This window comes from Sorghum bicolor, chromosome 10 (genome assembly GCF_000003195.3).
Source record: "Sorghum bicolor cultivar BTx623 chromosome 10, Sorghum_bicolor_NCBIv3, whole genome shotgun sequence".
Lineage (NCBI taxonomy): Eukaryota > Viridiplantae > Streptophyta > Magnoliopsida > Poales > Poaceae > Sorghum > Sorghum bicolor.
In genome coordinates, this window is record NC_012879.2 from 35,271,526 (window position 1) to 35,292,110 (window position 20,585).

At 52.1% G+C, this 20,585-nt stretch overlaps 1 protein-coding gene across 3 annotated transcripts in view; it reads left to right on the forward strand.

Moving 5' to 3' along the window:
• Positions 1-20,585, forward strand: part of LOC8072943 (ubiquitin-like-specific protease 1D) — a 51,498-nt gene that overhangs the window by 22,632 nt on the left and 8,281 nt on the right. For 2 of the 3 annotated variants that reach the window (XM_021448874.1, XM_002436962.2), the window contains exons 10-12: positions 2,548-2,642; positions 15,824-15,946; positions 16,410-16,524. In XM_021448874.1, coding sequence (XP_021304549.1) covers positions 2,548-2,642; positions 15,824-15,946; positions 16,410-16,524 — 333 coding nt within the window. The remainder of the gene's footprint in view (positions 1-2,547; positions 2,643-15,823; positions 15,947-16,409; positions 16,525-20,585) is intronic. The other variant, XM_021448875.1, reaches the window with a different exon arrangement.

Genomic DNA, 20,585 nt, shown 5'->3' on the forward strand with positions numbered 1-20,585 from the left:
AGCCGAACTCGTCGGTTTTTGATTCTATAGAACACCGATCGGTTGCTGATTTCTAGAAACCGAAGTTCATAGCAACCGAACAAACCGAACCGACTGGTCGGTTAAAACCGAATGCCCACTCTGAGTTCACACTATAGCCTCAAGCAGGCCCCTTGGGCGTGGCACCAGCGCTTCACCACGTTCCTTTGACAGCTCGGCTTCGTGGCATCTGCCACCGATGCCTCCCTCTTCATCTTCATTGAGGGCAATTCTACAGCCTACTTACTGCTGTATGTCGACGACATCGTCCTCACTGCTTCCTCAGATGCTCTGCTTCGCCGACTCATCGACCGACTTCATTCTGAGTTTGCCATGACAGACCTTGGGGAAATACATCACTTCCTGGGGATATCTGTCACTTGCTCCTCTGATGGTATCTTCCTCAGCCAGCGGCAGTATGCTGTCGACCTTCAGAAGGCGGGCATGGCTGAGTGTCACTCAACATCAACACCTGTTGACTCTCGTGCCAAGCTCTCTGCCACGGAGGGTGCTCCCGTCGCCAACCCCGCCGCGTACCCGAGTCTTGCAGGCTCTCTTCAGTACTTGACGCTCACCTGCCCTGACCTGGCATATGCTGTGCAGCAAGCGTGCCTGTTCATGCATGACTCGCGTGAGCCTCACCTCGCGTTGATCAAGCTCATCCTTCAGTACGTGAAGAGCACACTATCGGCTGGTCTTCATATTGGCAGTGGACCTGTTGACAAGCTGATTGCATACTCCGATGCTAACTGCTGACAAGCTGATTGCATACTCTGATGCTAACTGGGCAGGGTGCCCAGACTCCCGCCGCTCCACATCAGGCTTCTGTGTCTTCCTCGGCGACAGTCTGGTGTCCTGGTCCTCCAAACGGCAAGCCACCGTCTCACGGTCCAGAGCGGAGGCCGAGTATCGGGCTGTTGCTCATGTGGTCGCAGAATGTTGTTGGCTTCAACAACTCCTTCAGGAACTTCATGTTCCTTTGCAGGTCGACATAGTCGTTTACTGTGACAACATCAACGCAGGTCGTACATAAAGAAGCAAACCTACTGAATGGTGTAGGTGAGGTCTGGTTGAGTCAGAGTGAGGTATTGTAGAGCGTGTGCAAGTCTTTGGTACTGTAAGGGGCCTCGACAGGAGCACCGTCAATCGCGGACAGCTTGTCCCGAGAGTTAGTGTACTATCGTTGGGACAGGAGGCGGCTGTCAGAGGAGCATGTGACGGAGATGCCGAGTAAGTGGTGGATAGCACCATGGTTCATCATGGTGAACTCGGAGCTGAGCTGGTCGGTGATGCGCCGCAGGAGGGTTAGGGAAGATGCCATCAAGACGATGTCGGTGACGTAGAGCAGTAGGTAGGCGACATCATCTTCATCTTTATAAATAAAGAGACGTGTCAGATTTTGTCGTCATGAAGCTGTGGTTGCAGATGTACGAAGCAAACACTAGTGCCATGCTTGACGAGCCTGCTTGAGACCGTACAAGGCCCGAAGGGTCAACAAAACCGGACGGCTACTGGTAGTAGACAGTCTCCACAAGGTTTGCCATGAAGAAAGGCTTTATTCATGTTGAGCTAATGAATAGGCTAGTCCCATGATGAATAGGCTAGTCCACGATGTAGCAATGCTAAGCATGGCACAAATGGTGGCTGACATGACTACCGGGCTAAACTTTTGTCCATGGCGAGGTCTTGGACGTTGAAGGCGATGGATCCAAGAAGTCAATTGTGGATGGAGGAATCGTCCATGACCGGACCCACTGGGGATCATTGGTGTTGGTCGGTACAGTTCTGTCAATGTGGTTGCGAAGGCCAAACTTCCCCAGCAGGGACTTGAAGAAGGGCACCCACTTATGGAAGTTGGGATGTTTTAGCTTGAGGATGATAGGAACATGAGAGCATACAACAATTGTTGTGTAGGTAGCGACAATGATTGGCGTGTTGGGGAGATGGCTCAAGGCGCCGCTAGTGGCAGAGGAGGCCATGGAGTTAGTGGACATGGCAGGAAGACGCGGGAGAGGTGCGTGGGGCTCGTGGACACGTGTGTGCGGAGGAGATCGCCCGCAGGGGAAGGAGATCATGCGCAGGAGTGTTGCGAGGTGGGTGTCTGCGTGGCCATGGAGTCGGCAGCACGAGAGAAAATATATGGTAGAGGAAGGAGCCGGAAGGGGAACCAGACTCTTGATACCATGCAGGGAACACCTCACACACAATGTGAGAGGTAACTTTCATATATACAGTCAAAGCATAACTTGAAGTATGAGGCACATGATATACATGTGTTGGACTGTACATATCTCTAATAATTAATACCTAGGAAAGTCACACTTCTTTTTTTGGAGGGGTGCACATTTAAAATCTTGGTAAATAATTGGAGTGTCCCAGCCACATTATGGAATTTTTTTTATCATTTACTCGGAATAATTCATTTTTAACCTCATAATTAATTCTGAATTTGATGCCTTTATTATCATATTTGGCATGGTATCCATGTGTTAATTTGTTGATTTACTTGTTTTATTTATTAATCTAAAGGAGGACAAGACCACTTATTTTTTGAAGTTGAGAAGATGGTGGAAGGGTGTAGATATATTTCGAAAGGCATATATATTGATGCCTGTGCATGCAGAGTAAGTAATTTTTTTTGATGTTGCTGTGGGTTTGAGGTATCTTTTGCTTACATGGTCGAGATCAGCATTTCTTTTACTAGGTTGGCCAATTACAATTTTGAGAAGAGACTGTAAAAGTGGTTCTACTATCAAAACCTGGATGTGCCTTGTCCAGTGGTTTGGCACAGCAACCATCCCTGCATATGACTGTCACGACTCACAAAATAGTTTGTTTTGCAGTAAATTGCAAATTTATTAATAAGAACTGTAGAGAAACACCGCACACCCTAACCAAGGGGGATGACCTTCATTATATAGCCAAGAAGGCTTGCAGTACATCTACAAGTTACAATGTGGTACTAATACAAGTCAGGCTAGGAGTACAAGGCTAATGGGCCGTAAGCCCAATATGGGCTGTTATAATTATATTCTAACACCCTCCCTCAGTCTAAGCGGGAGTGTCACGAACACAAACACTGACCTAAAGTCAGTGAATAACTGTACAGGTAACCCTTTGGTCATAATGTCCGCAAACTGATGAGACGATGGAACATGGAGCACCCGAACCTGTCCCAAAGCAACCTTCTCACGGACGAAGTGAATATCTATCTCAATATGCTTCGTGCGACGATGATGAACTGGATTCTGGGCCATGTTGGTAGCGCTGATGTTGGGTATTTTAAACGCAAACAGAAAAATCCGCAAGCGCACGGATACCGATGTAGCCTTCACCCGGGAGTATTCCAGAGTATCGATTTTTCACTGGGAACGTGAGTGTACTAATTAAGATCCAAGATCGCCCAAGGATAACTATATAATTATTTTTGGTGGGAAGAGAGGAAGTTTTTCCTGAGAGTTCTCTAGTTGATCTAAGAATCAAGAATTACTTCAAAGATTATTTATTTTTGGGAGATCAGAACACTAACCACGGAAAGAGGTGAGAAGGGGGCTAGGAAGCTCTGACTACGGTCCTACAAACACCGATCCGAACGAGGTGGAATACGTCGACCGTTAGGGCTGTCACTACCCTAGGGCTACCACAACAATCCGCAGGATTGGGTGCAATTCCAGGTAATTGCAAGACTAAACACCACGTCTAATCTATTAATTACTACTCTAGCGTTATAAAGACTAGAGCACTTGATGCAAGCGGGAATCCAATAAATAACTTGAATGTAAATAAAAGTAATTAAAGAACTCAGGAATTATGAATTGAAGAACCTGGAGAACGATGAAGAACGAACCAGTTGCTGCAAAAGTACAATGTTGAGGAAGATCCGACAGATCCGGCTCCTCTTCCTCCGCTCTCCTCTTCTCTCTCCCTATTTTCTAGATTACAACTAGAACGAACTAGAACTAGAACTAGAGGAACTAGAACTAGAGGAACTAGAACTAGAACTAGATGAACTAGAGGGATCCTCTCTACTTGGATGAAGAATTGAAACCCTAACTTTGATTCTGTAGAAGAGGTATGATCTCCAGGGGCCAGGGGGCCTTGCTTATATAGTCTTTTCAGATGAATCTGGGTCATTGGATCAAACCGACATTAATCGTACGGTTTTCCTTGATTCTTTAGGTCGGTGGAGCGTGATCCTCGAATTGGACTCTGATTGGGCAACATAGGTGGGTGGGCGCCCTCAGGACTAGGGCGGGCGCCCTGTCTCTGAGTCCTCTCGGCTTCCGCTTTGTTCCCGTGGCTTCTGGAATCTTCTAGATGATAGAAAATTGCGCGGCATGTTAATATCTCTATGTAAACCCGACGTGTGGGCTTTTCTTCCGTATTTCATGATAACACCCTGTAGAAATAGACAAACACCAAAACTCGTGGAATTCTATCAGATAAAACCCTAAGTCTGGGTGATAGTTGCATTTGGATCCTTTTCCATGATTAGTTGATGGTTAAATGTGAGCATTAAGTCAACAGCTGACATTATCACAGTAGACGATTGTCGCCGATGAGATGGGTGCATGGAGCTCCTGAAGTCTCAGTCACAGCATGCGCAACAACACGATACTCAGCCTCCGCACTCGAAGAAGAGACCGTAGTCTGTCGTTTGGAGGACCAGGAGACTAAGTTGTCGCCGAGGAAGACATAATAGCCTGAAGTGGATCGCCGAGAGTCTGGACAACCAGCCCAATCAGCATCGGAGTAGGCGCACCCTCGGTCTCCTCCCCTAGTGCAAGTGCGGCGCTGGCTGCTGTCCGAGGAGGTCCGGTGGACCCTGAACAGCAATCCGCAGTGCCGGACGTTGTAGTCCCCTTGGCGACTCCGCCCCCTGCAGGGAGTGCTTTGCGTTCAGAAGCCCGGGCTGCTTTTTTCAATAACCTCGCTCGGCGAACGGATGCCCTACTTCCGATGCCGATCATCAACAAGCGAAGATACAAGTCTGGGGTTACACTGCGTTGCAGTCGTCGGCTCGCCGGGGCTGATGTGGAATTCCCTCTGAATGACTTTGAGTAGAAGAATGAAGAAGGCAATGCGGTCTCTGGATATCATCCGCGAAAATGAAGGTATTGACCAACAGGTTCTGGATGATTATGCAAAATTATTTGGTCATCCATTGTCAGATTCACAACTCCAGGCGCTAGCTGCCTTGTTTACTTGGTCCTTGCCTGATGACCTTAGCCAAGGGGAGGATACTGAAATGTTGGGTTAGCAGTCTGGTGCCTGAGTAGTCGTCCTTCAACTTGTGTTTATGGATCCTGAAAAAATTTTGATTTGAAATGTTAGGGGACTGAACTCTATCTCCAGGTAAGACTCTGTACGTTCTTTTGTGGATTCTTCTCGGTCGGATATTGTTTGTATTCAGGAAATCAAGATCACGGATTTGTCGCGCAGAATTATACTGTCTGCATTAGGCTCAGATTTCTCAGACTTCACTTTCGCCCCCTCGATTGGTGCTAGTGGAGGAATCTTGATTGCCTGGAGACGGCATATCGGAGTTTCTACTGCTCGGCGGGTTGATAATCCAGTAAACGGGCAGTCGTGGTGGTTGACTTGTGTTTATGGGCCTCAAGGCAATGATGAAAAAATTCAGTTTCTACAGGAGTTACGTGATATTCGTGCAGCTTGTCCGGGACCATGGATGGTGGCTGGAGATTTTAATCTAATCTACATGGATGAAGACAAAAATAATGCCAATTATAATAGAGCAATGATGGGTCGTTTTAGGAGGTTTATCAATGACTTGGCCCTTGAAGAGATACCCCTTCATGGTCGAAAATACACATGGTCAAATCAGCAAAACTCTCCTACACTGGTGAGATTGGATAGAGTTTTGTGTTCTGTTGATTGGGAGGAGAAATTTCCAAACTGTTTACTTCAGAGTATGGCTTCAGAGGATTCTGATCATTGCCCGCTCCTACTTGGTCTCAACGACAGTAAACCTGGAAGACCCCGATTCCATTTTGAGCTGTCTCCTCAGCATGGACTTCAATCCCTGCTGCTCCATGCCCTTTCTTACCTCTGAACAGAAAGTTTAGAGCCGTTTCCAAAGGGCTGCAGAGTTGGAGTGACAAGGCGGTGGGTCAAATTAAGTCTCAGCTTGCTTTGGCAAGACAAATCTTGCATCAATTTGAGATTGCTCAAGACAACCGTCAGCTTTCCCCTAGAGAACTTTGGTTCAAGAACAATCTGAAGAAGCATAGCTTGGCCCTTGCTTCCCTGAAGCGCACAATGGCTCGATTACGCTCAAGGATCAGTTGGCTCAAAGATGGCGATGCTAATACAAGGCTATTCCATCTGCATGCTAGACACCGAAAAAGAAAGAATTTTATTGGGAAGCTTATCACAGGAGAGCGAATTTGCACCAGCCATGAGGAAAAATCTGCGATCATTGATGATTTTTATGAAGATCTGTTGGGTACCTGTACAGTTAGGGAGCACACCATTAATTTGGCCAATTTGGGAATTGATACACATGATATGTCAGATCTTGATCTCCCCTTCACGGAAAATGAGGTGTGGAGGACGATCCAGCAGCTACCTTCAGATAAGGCTCCCGGACCGGATGGTTTCACAGGCTGTTTTTACAAGTCTTGCTGGCCTATTATAAAGGATGACATTATGGTGGCAGTCTCAGCGGTCTGGAGTAGGAAGATGGGGAATTTTGGCACTCTCAACTCAGCATATATCACCCTTCTCCCAAAAATGGAGGGCGCGGATCAACCTAAGGACTTCAGACCTATAAGTTTGGTCCACAGCTTTGCCAAACTAATCACAAAGCTGCTTGCTAATCGGCTTGCCCCTAAGCTGCAACAAATTGTCTCGCCTAATCAAAGTGCCTTCATCAAAGGCCGTTTTATACAGGATAACTTCATGTTAGTGCAGCAGACAGCGAGATACCTTCATCAGCAGAAACAGCCCCGAATTCTACTCAAGTTGGATATCTCGAAGGCATTTGATTCTGTGTCTTGGCCCTTTTTGCTGGAGATCTTGCAGCAGCTTGGTTTTGGATAGATTTGGAGGGATATAATCAGCGGACTGTTATCCTCTTCATCAACTCAAATCTTGTTAAATGGGGTCCCTGGTAATCATATTTCTCATCGACGAGGGCTGCGTCAAGGTGACCCTCTCTCACCAATGTTATTTATCTTGGTTATGGATGTTTTGGGACACATGATTTCGAAGGCTGAAAATGAAGGATTGTTGCTGCCGCTGTGTAGGCGAAATTTACATCATAGAATATCCATTTATGCGGATGATGTGGTTATGTTCATTCGTCCAGAGGCTGATGACATTGTTGTAATTTTGGATATCCTCAATTTGTTTGGTGAAGCAACAGGGCTGATGTTATGACCGGCGTCTCTTATCAGAGGAAAAAGCCCATTAGTGGCTAATGAAGGAGCCGGCAGTAGACAGGGCTTAAGGCCCAAGTTATTATTATTTCCTAGTTGAGAGATAGTTGTTTCCTAATATAGGGAGAGGAGAGTTATATATACTTGGCTGTAAAGACTTTTTGGATTTCAAGCAAGAGCAATCTATTATTGCTCGGCTTCCTGTAGGGAGCCGGGAGACCTAATTGTGCCCTAACCGCCACCTCCCTTCCCTCATCTCGCTCAGCCACGGCGCCCAGGCGCCGACCCCCTTCCCCTCCGGCAGTTCACCACTACAATCTCAGGTCCCTCGCCGGTAGACCCCGGGGTTCTACCAATCTGGTATCAGAGACCTCAGGATCGATGTCTCAGCCGCCTGTCTTCCCCACGCAGCCGCCGGCTACCTCCCAGCCGCCGGTGCTGCCCACCACCACGCAGCAGCCGCAGATCACAGCCACCACCACGCAGCCGCCAGCGCCTCCTTCCTCGACATCAGGCTTGGTGCTCGCCGGCACGTCTGGGTCCCCATCAGCACCACCAGCGCAGTCCCCCGTCAGGCCCCTAACGTTCGAGCAACTGACCATGGCCGTCCTGGACTTGGGGCAGGCAGTGGCTGGGATTTGCTCCTTCCTGGCGGGATCCTATGCGCCGCAGCCGCCCCAATTCCCGCATCCGCCGCTACTGTCGCCGCCATACTCACAGCCGGCTGTCACCAACGCCTATGCATATGGGATGCCCTATGAGGGATCGTCCTCCTACCACCCGCCGGTGTCTGCCCCAGCGTCGCAGGGAGTCCCGATCACTCAGCTCAGGTTTCCTGCGTCCCCCTCGCCGCTTCCGGCTTGGCTTCTAGACTCTTCGGCACCGCCCGTCTACACGCAGGCGACCACGGTCCATGAACCGCTGCCTGCGTCAACATCCAGCGTCATGCATGGTGGCGTCCCTGCACCGGACGTCCTCTACGGCAGTGTCGACGGGAGCCTCTTCCATGGGGGTACGCTACTGCCGGCATCAGCACCAGCAGGGGGCTCCCCTTACGCTGCTGCCCCTGCGCACGGGCCGCCCTTCGCCGCTGCACCATCTGCTGCGGGGACAGCAGCCTACGCCGCCGCTCCGGAGCCTCCACCGCCGAAGTTCTACAAGCTGGAGTTCATGACCTATGATGGCTCCGTCGATCCCCTGAACTGGCTCAACCATTGTGAGCAATTCTTCAGGGGACAGCGCACCTTGGCGTCTGACCGCACCTGGCTCGCCTCCTACCACCTCAGGGGAGAAGCACAGACGTGGTACTACGCCCTGGAACAAGATGAAGGCATGCCGTCATGGGAGCGTTTCCGTGACCTATGTCGTCTTCGCTTTGGTCCGCCGCTGCGGGGTAGTCGCTTGGCCGAGCTGGGCCGGTTACCCTTTCTGTCTACTGTGCAGGAGTTTGCAGGCCGTTTCCAAGCAGTGGCCTGTCATGCCCAAGGGGTGTCGCCCCGCCAGCGCGCCGAACTCTTCGTTGGGGGGCTGCCTGAACACCTTCGGGTGGACGTGGAGATGCGCGACCCCCCGGACCTGCAGACAACAATGTACTACGCTCGGGCCTTCGAGCGCCGGGCGGCTGCCATGCAAGCGCTCCCTCCGGCGCGTGCTGCTCGGCCGCCTCCGCGCCCTGCAGGCCGCGCACCTGCAGCGCTGCCAGCACAGGACGGCCACGGGGCTGCTGCGGGCAATGCAGCCCCGGCACGTCCTTTCCGCCGCCTCACACCAGCTGAGCAGGCGGAGCGTCGTCGCCAGGGCCTCTGCTACAACTGTGATGAGCCTTATGTGCCCGGGCACGTGTGCCAGCGGCTGTTCTACCTCGACGTCGACGACTATGTAGTGGAGGACGCCGTACCGATCGGCGACGCGGCAGCAGCTGCTGCACTGAGGGAGGAACCTGCCGCCCCGGAGCTACCTAACGCTAATGCTTTTGTCGTCTCGCTCCATGCTGTGGCAGGTATCCGGACAGAGAACACCATGCTGCTCCCTGTTTTGGTGAAAGGGGAGCGCCTGCTGGCCTTGCTGGACACAGGCTCCACCCATAATTTCCTCCGGGGCACGACAATGCGCCGCCTCGGTCTCTCTCCGGCGGGAGGGGAGCAGCTCCGTGTCACTGTCGCCAACGGCGACCGGCTGCCCTGCGAGGGGATTGCCCACGACGTCCCTATCAGCATCGCGGGCGAGGTCTTCTCCATCACCTGCGTCGGTCTGGACCTTGGCAGTTTCGACCTTATCCTTGGGGTGGACTACCTCAGGACGTTGGGTCCCATCCTTTGGGACTTTGGGGCCATGACGATGGCCTTCTCGCGACAAGGCCGGCGCATCCTGTGGAGGGGTGTAGGCGGCTCTGCTGGACCAGCACACACAGCTGCTGTCACCACCGACATCCAGCAGCCGCTGCTGGACCGTCTTCTCCACCAGCACGCTGCCATCTTCGAGGAGTCGCAAGGTCTGCCACCAGCCCGGCCGTACGACCACCGGATTCACCTGCTGCCAGGCACGCCGCCGGTGGCGGTCCGGCCATACCGCTATCCCCAGCTGCAGAAGGACGAGCTGGAACGGCAGTGCGAAGCCATGTTGACCCAGGGTATCATCCGGCCTAGCACTTCGCCGTTCTCCGCGCCGGTGCTCCTGGTCCGCAAGGCGGACAAGTCGTGGCGTTTCTGCATCGACTACCGCGCCCTTAACGCCAAAACTTCCAAGGACAAGTTCCCCATTCCGGTGGTGGACGAGCTGCTCGATGAACTTCACGGAGCGCGCTTCTTCACCAAGCTCGACTTGCGTTCGGGCTATCACCAGGTGCGCATGCACCCTGAGGACGTGGCCAAGACGGCGTTCCGCACCCACCACGGCCACTACGAGTTTCTGGTGATGCCGTTCGGTCTCTCCAACGCCCCCGCGACGTTCCAAGCATTGATGAACGACGTCCTGCGCCCATACCTGCGCAGGTTTGTGTTGGTGTTTTTCGATGACATTTTGATCTACAGTGCCACGTGGGCGGAGCACCTTCAGCACATCGCCATCGTCCTCAACGAGCTTCGGGCGCACCACCTCCACCTTAAGCGCTCGAAGTGCTCGTTCGGGGCGACGTCCGTGGCCTACCTGGGCCATGTCATCTCCGCCGCCGGCGTCGCCATGGATGCTGACAAGGTGGCGGCCGTGGCTGCTTGGCCGGCGCCTCGCTCTCCTCGGGGCCTCCGTGGTTTCCTCGGGCTGGCGGGATACTACCGGAAGTTCATCCGGGAATTCGGCCTCATCGCGGCGCCCCTCACACGCCTCCTGCGCCGCGACGCTTTCGCCTGGGATGACGATGCAGAGGGGGCCTTCCAGGCGCTCAAACGCGCCCTCACCACCGGGCCCGTGCTCCAGATGTCCGACTTCGACAAGCTGTTCATGGTGGACTGCGATGCATCCGGTGCGGGATTCGGTGCCGTCCTACACCAAGGTGCCGGGCCCCTCGCTTTCTTCAGCCGACCGTTCGCCGCGCGCCACCTCAAGCTTGCGGCATACGAACGGGAGCTTATTGGACTGGTGCAGGCTGTCCGCCATTGGCGCCCGTACTTGTGGGGGCGCCACTTCTTGATCCGCACTGACCACTACAGCTTGAAGTTTCTCTTGGATCAGCGCCTCTCCACCGTTCCGCAACATCAGTGGATCAGCAAGCTGTTTGGCTTCGACTTCACCGTGGAGTACCGCCCCGGCCGCCTTAATACCGTGGCGGATGCTCTTTCCCGCCGTGACGCCGAGTTGGACGGCCCACAGGAGGGCGGGGGCGCTGTGGTGAGCGCCCTCTCCGGGCCTTCCTTCGTGTTCATCGCCGACATCCGCCAAGCCACGACGGTTGCTGCTGATGCGCTGCAGCTCCTGGAGCGCCTTGCTGCTGGTGAGCTGCAGGGCCCCTGGCGCCATGAAGATGGGCTGCTCCTGCACGGGCGCCGCATCTTTGTTCCTGACCACGGTGATTTGCGCCATCAGGCCCTCCTACTGGCACACTCTGCTGGCCACGAGGGGGTACAAAAGACCCTTCACCGACTCCGGGCTGAGTTCTATATACCCGGTGACCGCTCCTTGGTGCAGGATTGGGTGCGCTCATGCAGCACTTGTCAACGTAACAAGACACAAGCCTTGCAGCCGGCAGGACTGCTACAGCCCCTCGACGTTCCGTCTCAGGTGTGGGCCGACATCTCGATTGACTTCATCGAGGGGCTGCCCAAAGTGGGCGGCAAGTCCGTTATCCTCACGGTGGTCGACCGTTTCTCCAAGTATGCGCATTTCATTGCGCTCGGCCACCCCTACACGGCTGCCTCCGTCGCGCGCGCTTTCTTCGACGGCGTCGTCCGGCTACACGGGTTCCCTTCTTCCATTGTCAGCGACAGGGACCCCGTGTTCACCGGCCATGTTTGGCGCGATCTCTTCAAGATGGCGGGCGTATCGCTGCGCATGAGCACTGCGTTCCACCCGCAGACTGACGGCCAATCTGAGGTGGTGAATAAGGTGATCGCCATGTATCTTCGTTGTGTCACTGGTGACAGACCTCGCGCGTGGGTGGACTGGTTGTCGTGGGCGGAGTACTGCTACAACACATCCTTCCACACAGCCCTGCGCGCCACACCTTTCGAGGTGGTCTATGGGCGTTCCCCACCGCCCATGCTGCCGTACAGCCCGGGGACGGCCCGTACAGATACTGCTGATGCCCTTCTACGCAGCCGGGACGAGATGCTGGCTGAGGTGCGCCAACGCTTGCTCCAGGCGCAGCAACTCTCCAAGAAGTACTACGACGCCGGCCACCGCGACGTTGAGTTCCAAGTCGGTGACTGGGTCTGGCTGAGGCTGCTGCACAGGACTACTCAGTCCCTGGACCCTCGTGCGCAGCGCAAGCTGGGGCCTCGTTATGCTGGTCCCTTTCAGGTGCTGGAGCGCATTGGGCAGGTTGCTTATCGGCTACAGCTTCCGGAGAGCGCCCGCATCCACGACGTCTTCCATGTCGGGCTGCTCAAACCACATCGTGGCGATCCGCCGACTGCTCCTTCCACGCTGCCTCCAGTGGCTGATGGTCGCGTCCTGCCGGAGCCGGAGACAGTGCTGCGTGCCCAGCTTCGCAGGGGCGAGTGGCGCGTGTTGATCAAGTGGCGCGGGCTCTCCGCTGACGACGCCACATGGGAGCTGCTTGAGGAGTTTCGCCAGCACTACCCCGACTTCCAGCTCGAGGACGAGCTGTTTGCGCAGGCGGAGAGAGATGTTATGACCGGCGTCTCTTATCAGAGGAAAAAGCCCATTAGTGGCTAATGAAGGAGCCGGCAGTAGACAGGGCTTAAGGCCCAAGTTATTATTATTTCCTAGTTGAGAGATAGTTGTTTCCTAATATAGGGAGAGGAGAGTTATATATACTTGGCTGTAAAGACTTTTTGGATTTCAAGCAAGAGCAATCTATTATTGCTCGGCTTCCTGTAGGGAGCCGGGAGACCTAATTGTGCCCTAACCGCCACCTCCCTTCCCTCATCTCGCTCAGCCACGGCGCCCAGGCGCCGACCCCCTTCCCCTCCGGCAGTTCACCACTACAATCTCAGGTCCCTCGCCGGTAGACCCCGGGGTTCTACCAGCTGAAGACGAACTTACAGAAAAGCAATGTGCTGCCTATTAGATGTAGTGACGCAGAGCTAGCAGTAGTGCAAAACCTGCTGCCCTGTGCACTCGCAGACTTCCCATGCAAATATTTGGGACTGCTTCTATCTTTAAAGAAGCTCACTAAGGAACAAATTCAGCCTATTATTGACCGCATTGCTGATCAACTTTCTGGCTGGAAAGCAGATTTGATGACCAAGGCCGGAAGAATGGTTCAAGTTCAGTATGTGCTCACTGGTATGCTCATCTATCTAGTTATGGCATTTGATTTACCATCTTGGGCTATCAAAGCAGTAGATAAAATTCGACGTGGGTTTCTCTGGAGAGGCCGCAAAGATGCGAAAGGAGGGCATTGTCCTGTTGCTTGGGTTAAGGTTTGCCTTCCAAAAGAGCTAGGAGGTTTGGGGATTTATGACCTCAAATCCCTTAGCTGGGCACTACGTATGAGATGGGTCTGGTTACAAAAAACAGAACCGCTTCGTCCTTGGGCTAATCTCCCAATTCAAGTACCTGAACAGGTTAGAGCCTTCTTCACAATGGCTATTTATTCTGAAGTCGGGGATGGAACCAAAACCCTTTTCTGGACAGACCGATGGCTTCATGGCCGATGTATCGCAGATCTTGCGCCTCGTCTCTTTGCTGCCGTTTCTAAAAGGAGGTTGAAACAGCGAACTGTCCAGGACGCCCTCACCAACCAGACTTGGGTTTCTGACATAAAAGGTGCTAGAACTGTTGGGGTAATGGTTGACTACCTCCACCTGTGCGATGTCATGGCTGATTTCCTTTTGCATCCAGATGTTGTGGATAAACATATTTGGCGGTTTTCTTCAGATGGACAGTATTCGGCAAAAACTGCTTACAAGGGATTTTTTGTGGGGTCTATACCTTTTGAGCCATGGGAAAGAATTTGGAAGAGTTGGGCACCGTCCAAATGTCAATTTTTTGTCTGGCTGGTTGCTCACAACCGATGTTGGACAGCGGATCGCCTTGCACGCCGTGGGCTCACTCATCCTGAGCGTTGCCCATTATGTGATCACGCTGCAGAGACTATTGATCATCTCTTAGTCCGTTGTGTCTTTGCAAGAGAGTTCTGGTTTCAGCTTTTTTCTCAGATTGGACTCCGAGCCTACTCCCCACAGCCCACAGATATATCTTTCCATAACTGGTGGGAAAGAGTGAGCAATGCTGCTGGTGAGATATTAAGGAAAGGAATTAATTCTCTCATAATCTTGGGAGCATGGACCTTATGGACACACCGGAACAAATGTGTTTTTGATGGTGCGGCTCCAAGTGTTGCTGGTGCACTTGCTGTAACTGAAGATGAAAGAAGGTCGTGGTCTTTGGCCGGGGCTCGAGGGCTTTCCCTCTTGGCTACCTTCGCTTCGGGTGCTTAGTGCCCAGTGCCCTGTGTGTGCGTTGGGTCGGATTCAGTCTCTCTGTCACAGGCGCGTTGTTAGCAGTAGTGTAGTGTTCTTGTGAGGTTAGAGCTATGTGTGTGTGTGTGTGTTTGTGTGGATTTTTTGTTATTTTGTGTGTGTTGTATGGGTTCTTGTCCCATTTTTTATCTTCTTAATATAATGATGCGCAGCTCTCCTGCGTTTTCTTGAAAAAAAAAAGGCTGGTGATGCTGCCTGTGTCGATGTGAAGGTGGAGTCGGGGGCACTACGGCTTGCTGCAGTGGGACCGAAGGCTCCTAAGGAGCCGCCTGGGGCGGCTGTGGAGCCGGCGGCGGAGCTAGACGACGACTGTAGTGGATGCCGAACCGCTGGCGGGCATGGGCAGGGGCGGCAACACCTGCTGGAGGAGGTACTGGAGCCGCAGCCTGCTGAGGAGCCAAGGTCAGCCGGTGAGCAGCGCCATGCCACATAATGGCAGGGTCGAGTCCAACGGGGTCGCCAGCATCGCCCGCGTCGTCTGTGCTAGACGAAGCAGGCACCACCGAGTAGTAACAAGAAAGGACAAGAGTTCGCAGCCGGCTATAGAATCTACCACAGTCTATGCGAGGTAAGCCAAAGGGATCCTTAGAGCAGTGACATGCCAATATTCTAGGGGCAATATGGTCTTTTCACCACGTACTTTAATTCATGTGATAGGTCCAAATGGAATTATATTTGGGATGAGAGCTAGTATAATTTATGATTTTTTTCTCGAATATGCACGAGGGCTCCATATCATTGCATTAAGAGAAGAGTTAGGCAAAAATAGTCATACACAGCGTACACGCACACACGCCTACAACACTTGCCTGTGATCACAGGCTATACTCTTACATTTGCACCAAAGATATGTTACGACCAGCTGGACCAACTCCCAACTACTGCACAAGGGGCCTAGTAGTGACCATGGCACCAAGACCTTGTATAATTTATGATTGTTTAGGAAAATGATGCTCTTTGTTGAATAATGTGGTTTTTGTAATGCTAAACCAATATTTACTGTGATTTCGGTTACAGGAAGACTAAATAAAGTAACATAACACTTGCCTCTAGATTAGTGGACTCATTGTCAATAAATTATTTGGCCTCTTTATTAATGTATACAATACAATTCATTTGATTTTACAAAAAAAACATTGTTGTTTACAACCTTCATAATTTAGAAAAAAAAACATTTCTAAAATTCCACTTGTGCATGATCTAAGCACTGTTCACTGATTATGTACCTGTACGATAGTAACATGTTACTTCTAATATTTTGTTAAAAAGGCTGAACTTTGTGCTCTTATTGTTTCAATTGGTTAGAACACATTGGAGCCTCATCATAATATGCATGCCAGCAAAAGAACATCCAACAGGCCCCATCATACTTCATTTGGATTCACTGAAGTTTCATAGTAGTAGATGGATATTCAATGTTGTTAGCAGGTAAGCAATCTTGAAAGCTTTGTCCAGCTGTATTTGATTTTTTTTGTACTCATATTGCCATTATTTATGATGATTTTAGCGGTGTTTTTGGATTATTAACTTCCAGTGTGTGGGCCCTAAGGCCAGTCTCAATGGGAATTTCATGGCAGTTTCATAGGCATCAAATAAGCTGATGTGGCATAGTTTAATTGAAGAGGTAGATGAAAATGGTTGCATGGGACGAAACGAGTTTCATGGGAATGAAACTTGTTTACACTATTTCCAACATCAGGAAGTCTTGGAAACATAGCCATGAAACTCCCACTAATGCCCTATTATTTGTTGATGCTTACCAATGCCCTTGTCTAGGTGTGAAGACATTCATGATAGTATTTATATATGTGGTATTTTATGTCAAGTATATTCAGGAAAGGCATGTAGCGTTTTATTTTCATTCTATTTGTAGCTCACATATTTTTTGCAGATTTCTCAAAGAAGAATGGAGCTACCTGAATGTGAATACTGCATCGGAAGAATGTCCCTTAAGAGAAACAGTGTGGAAGAATCTTCCTCGTAAAGTCGAAAAGAAAAGAATTGAGGTAATCCCTTGTTCCCTTCGAAATGCTTTCTTCTCATGGGAAACTGGATGGGAGGCCCCTTGAAATGTACTACTGCATGTGGCAGTCATGTAGACAATGCTCATGATGTCATAGTAGACAACGGTCGCCAAAGAAACCGAGATGTGTAGCTGTTGGATGCCATGATGGTAGGAACAACATGATACTTCGCTTCAGCAGTGGAGCAGGAGCGTTTGGAAGACCAAGACACCAGATTGTCGTCGAGGAAAACAAATAATCTGGAGGTGGAGCGCCGTGTGTCTAGGCCCATCCGGTCAGCATTAGAGTAGGCAGTGACGGAGTTGATGGTTCCAACACCGAGGTGAGGGCCAACGGAGAGGGAGCCTTTCACATACTGCAGAATTTGCTTGAGGTGCTGCGCTCAAGGATCATGCATGAATAGGCAGACCTGCTAGACAGTGTAGGCCATGTCGGGCTGCATTAGGGTGAGGTACTGGAGAGCACCTGTGAGGCTTCTATACTCTGAGGGGTCGACAACAGGGGCGCTGTTGCTGCCCGACAATTTAGACAAAGCGTCCATCAGTGTTGTTGTCGGGTGGCAGTCAGACATGCCAACACGCTGGAAAGGTTGACAGCGTACTGGCTCTACGATAGGAACATACCGTGCATCACTGAGATGGTGAGGAAGCAGTGCAGGTTGTCGAGGTCTGTCATGGTGAACTCTGAGTGGAGACTCAAAGTAGATATGGCACAGGGAATATTAGATCGATTCAATGTGTACAAGAGGGTACAACATATATAGGTAAGGATCAATATGGAGTTCATAGAACACACCAAATCAACAGAGATCCTTGCCTAATCAGAGAGATCAACAACCATAATACCCTGAGGCGTGGGTGCCAAGGCCCATGGCCAGCCCTATAGGTGCTAGCCTAGCACGCTCCTGCAGTTGGATCGTCAGCCACTCTGCACATTTAGGCTGGACCTAAACTCCGTGAACACGAAGAGGGAAGTCCCTTAGTGAAGATGTTCCGCATTCTGTGAAGAGGTTGGAACATGCAGGACACGAAGATCACCAGTAGCAACTCACTCTTGGATGAATTTAAGATCGATCTCAATGTGTTTAGTGTGTTGATGTTGAACCGGGTTGGAAGTCATGTAGGCCGCACTAATGTTGTCACAATACAACTATGTGACACGCTAGAGAGGAACATGCAGCTCCAAGAGAATTTGGCGCAGCCAGGTGGCCTTAGTAACTCCATTGACCACCGCGCGATACTCGTCTTCAGCACTAGATCTTGACAGCGTGTTCTAGTGCTTGGAGGACTAAGAAATCAGTTTGTCGCCAAGAAACACATCATAACCCGAGGTGGACTTGCGGGTGTCAAGCCCAATCAGGTCAGTATAGACAACAAGATCAGTCGAAGTAGACGGTCGCAGCAGGAGACCAAGGTGGAGAGTGCCTCGAACGTAGTGCCAAATCCTCTTGAGAGCCACTAGGTGAGGCTGTCAGGGGTCGTGCATATGAAGGCAGACTTCTTGCACATCGTATGCAATATCTGGACGGGTGAACGTGTCAAGTACTGTAGGGCTCTAGCAAGACTGCAAAAATATGCGCCATCAGTTGCAGCAACCTTTGGATTAGTATCAAATAGAATGGAGCACGGCTTGCACTCTGCCATCCCGACGTGATCAAGAATCCATCACCACATCGCTAAACATGCATACCAAGGAAGTGATGCAATTCACCAAGGTCTTTCATGGCGAACTCCTATTGAAGAGCTGAGATGATCCACCAAAGGAGACCGGGTGAGGAAGCTATGAGGACAATATCATCAACATAGAGCAACTGGTAGTTTCTGATCCGCGTTAGCAAACAAAGAGCGAGGTGTCTGACTTGGCTTCAACAAATCCAAGAGAGGGCAAGTGTGTAGCCATGCGACTATACCTTCAGGTGACAAAGTCCAGATGAGTTGAACCTTCAAACCAGATCACTGTTGGCAATTCACTATCTCTGTCAGGTTGCCACATAGAAAGCTATTCTTCACATCAAGCTAGTGGACAAGCCATCAATGGAGAGAGCCAGGGAGAGCACCGTAGGCTTCACCTTAGGCCTAAAAGTTGCATCAAAGTCCACACCTAGTCACTATGTAAAGCCATGGGGAACCCAGCGTGCCTTGTACCTCTTGATGTTAGAATTAGGTTTTCCTTAATTGGGCTAACCCTTAATAGGGTAGCAATATAGTTGCCATACATGGGCCTTATGGGCCTAGCCTCATGGGCCTACATTACTCATACTTTAACACCCCGCACAGTCTGAACTACCGGCACAGCGGAATTTGCAGACTGGACACGAAAAGAAGTACAACACATGAGCCCCCCACAGATGCAACTAGCCACTGGTGATGTTGAGGCTGGAGAGGAACTCAGCGAAGGTCGAAGACGGGAGACCCTCGGTGAAGATGTCGACGAACTGGGAGGTGGTCGGGACATGGAGGACCCGAACATCGCCAATGGCGACCCGATAACGGCCAAAGTGTAAATCGATCTCCACATGCTTGGTCCTCTGGTGCTGCACAGGGTTGGTGGAGAGGTACACCGCACTAACGTTGTCGCAGTAGACCAACGTGCTCTGGGAGAGGGTTGTGGAGCTCGGCGAGGAGCTGTCGGAGCCAGGAAGCCTCAGCCACGCCATTAACAACAGCGCGGTAGTGCCTCAGCACTGGAGCGGGAGACGACCAGCTGACGCTTGGACGACTAGGACATCAGATTGCTGCCTAGGAAGACGGCGTAGCTGGAGGTGGATCGGCGAGTGTCCGGACACCCGGCCGAAGTCGACGGTGCCGCAGAGGTAGCAAAGGATTCGCTTGAGAGCAGTGAGGTGTGGCTCCCGGGGATCATGCATATGGAGACAGACCTGGTGAACTGCATAGGTGATGTCCGGCCGGATGAAGGTGAGGTAGTAAAGTGCACCGGCAAGACTTCGATATGCAGTGGGATCTCTCACTGGGGTGCCCTCGGCCTCTGATAGCTTGCCCTGTGTGTCAACCGGAGTGGAGCAGGGCTTGCAGTCAGTCATCCCAGCTCGCTCTAGGATATCAAGAGTGTACTGCCGTTGGTGAAGAAGTAACCCGGCAAGATCTCCACACGCTCTAGGAAAGCAGCAAACCGATGGTTCCACGCCCGGGGGGCCTGCTTGAGGCCGTAGAGAGACTTGTTGAGCCGACACACCATGTCGGGATGAGAAGAGTCAACAAACTCTGCAGGCTGACTGCAGTAGACTGTCTTAGTGAGAACGCCATGTAGGAAGGCATTCTTGACGTCCAACTGATGCACGGGCCACCCGCGAGTGAGAGCCAGCGTGAGCACCATGCAGAGCCTTGTACCGCTCAAGAGTGTCGTCAGCCCGGCGCTTGTGAGTCCAGATCCACTTGCCAGTGGTGATGTTGGAGCCCGGTGGACGAGGCACCAGATCCCATGTCTGGTTGGCAAGGAGCGCTGCGTACTCCTCTTCCATTGCGCGGCGTCAGTGAGGGTCCAGCAAGGCCTCGTGGACGGAAGAGGGAACCGGGGAGACCTGCGAGTCCCCGGGCATCGCCGCAAGAGCCCAGGGTACCAGTCGCGTGTCGCGTCACCATAGGGTGAACATGTTGCGGGTGTTGGTGAATGAGCGGTGGGTGGTACACCGGCGTCGCGACACGGGCAGCCGGGGGCCTCGGCGGTGGTGTTGGTGTGCTGGCGGAGAAGAAACCGCCGGTGGTGTAGGTGACCCCAGCGAAGAAGGGGACACTAGTGGCGCCGGAGGCAGCGGCGCCGGCCGGGCACGTCGCTGGCAGATGAGCACCGGCTGGGCAAAGTGCGCTGGTGGGGCCAAAGTCAACGGCCCTGGACCCGCGCGAGGCTCAGGGGCGGGGGCCGGCCTGGAAGGTGACCCCTCGAGGCCCTGGCAAGGAGCAGGGCCAGGGGTGTCACGGGTGACCGGCGAGTTGGGGCACGGCCCCGGCGAAGGGTACGACATAGCAGTACCTGCAGGAAACAACTGCAAAGGTGGGTCGACCACCGGATCAGTGGGAAACACAAAG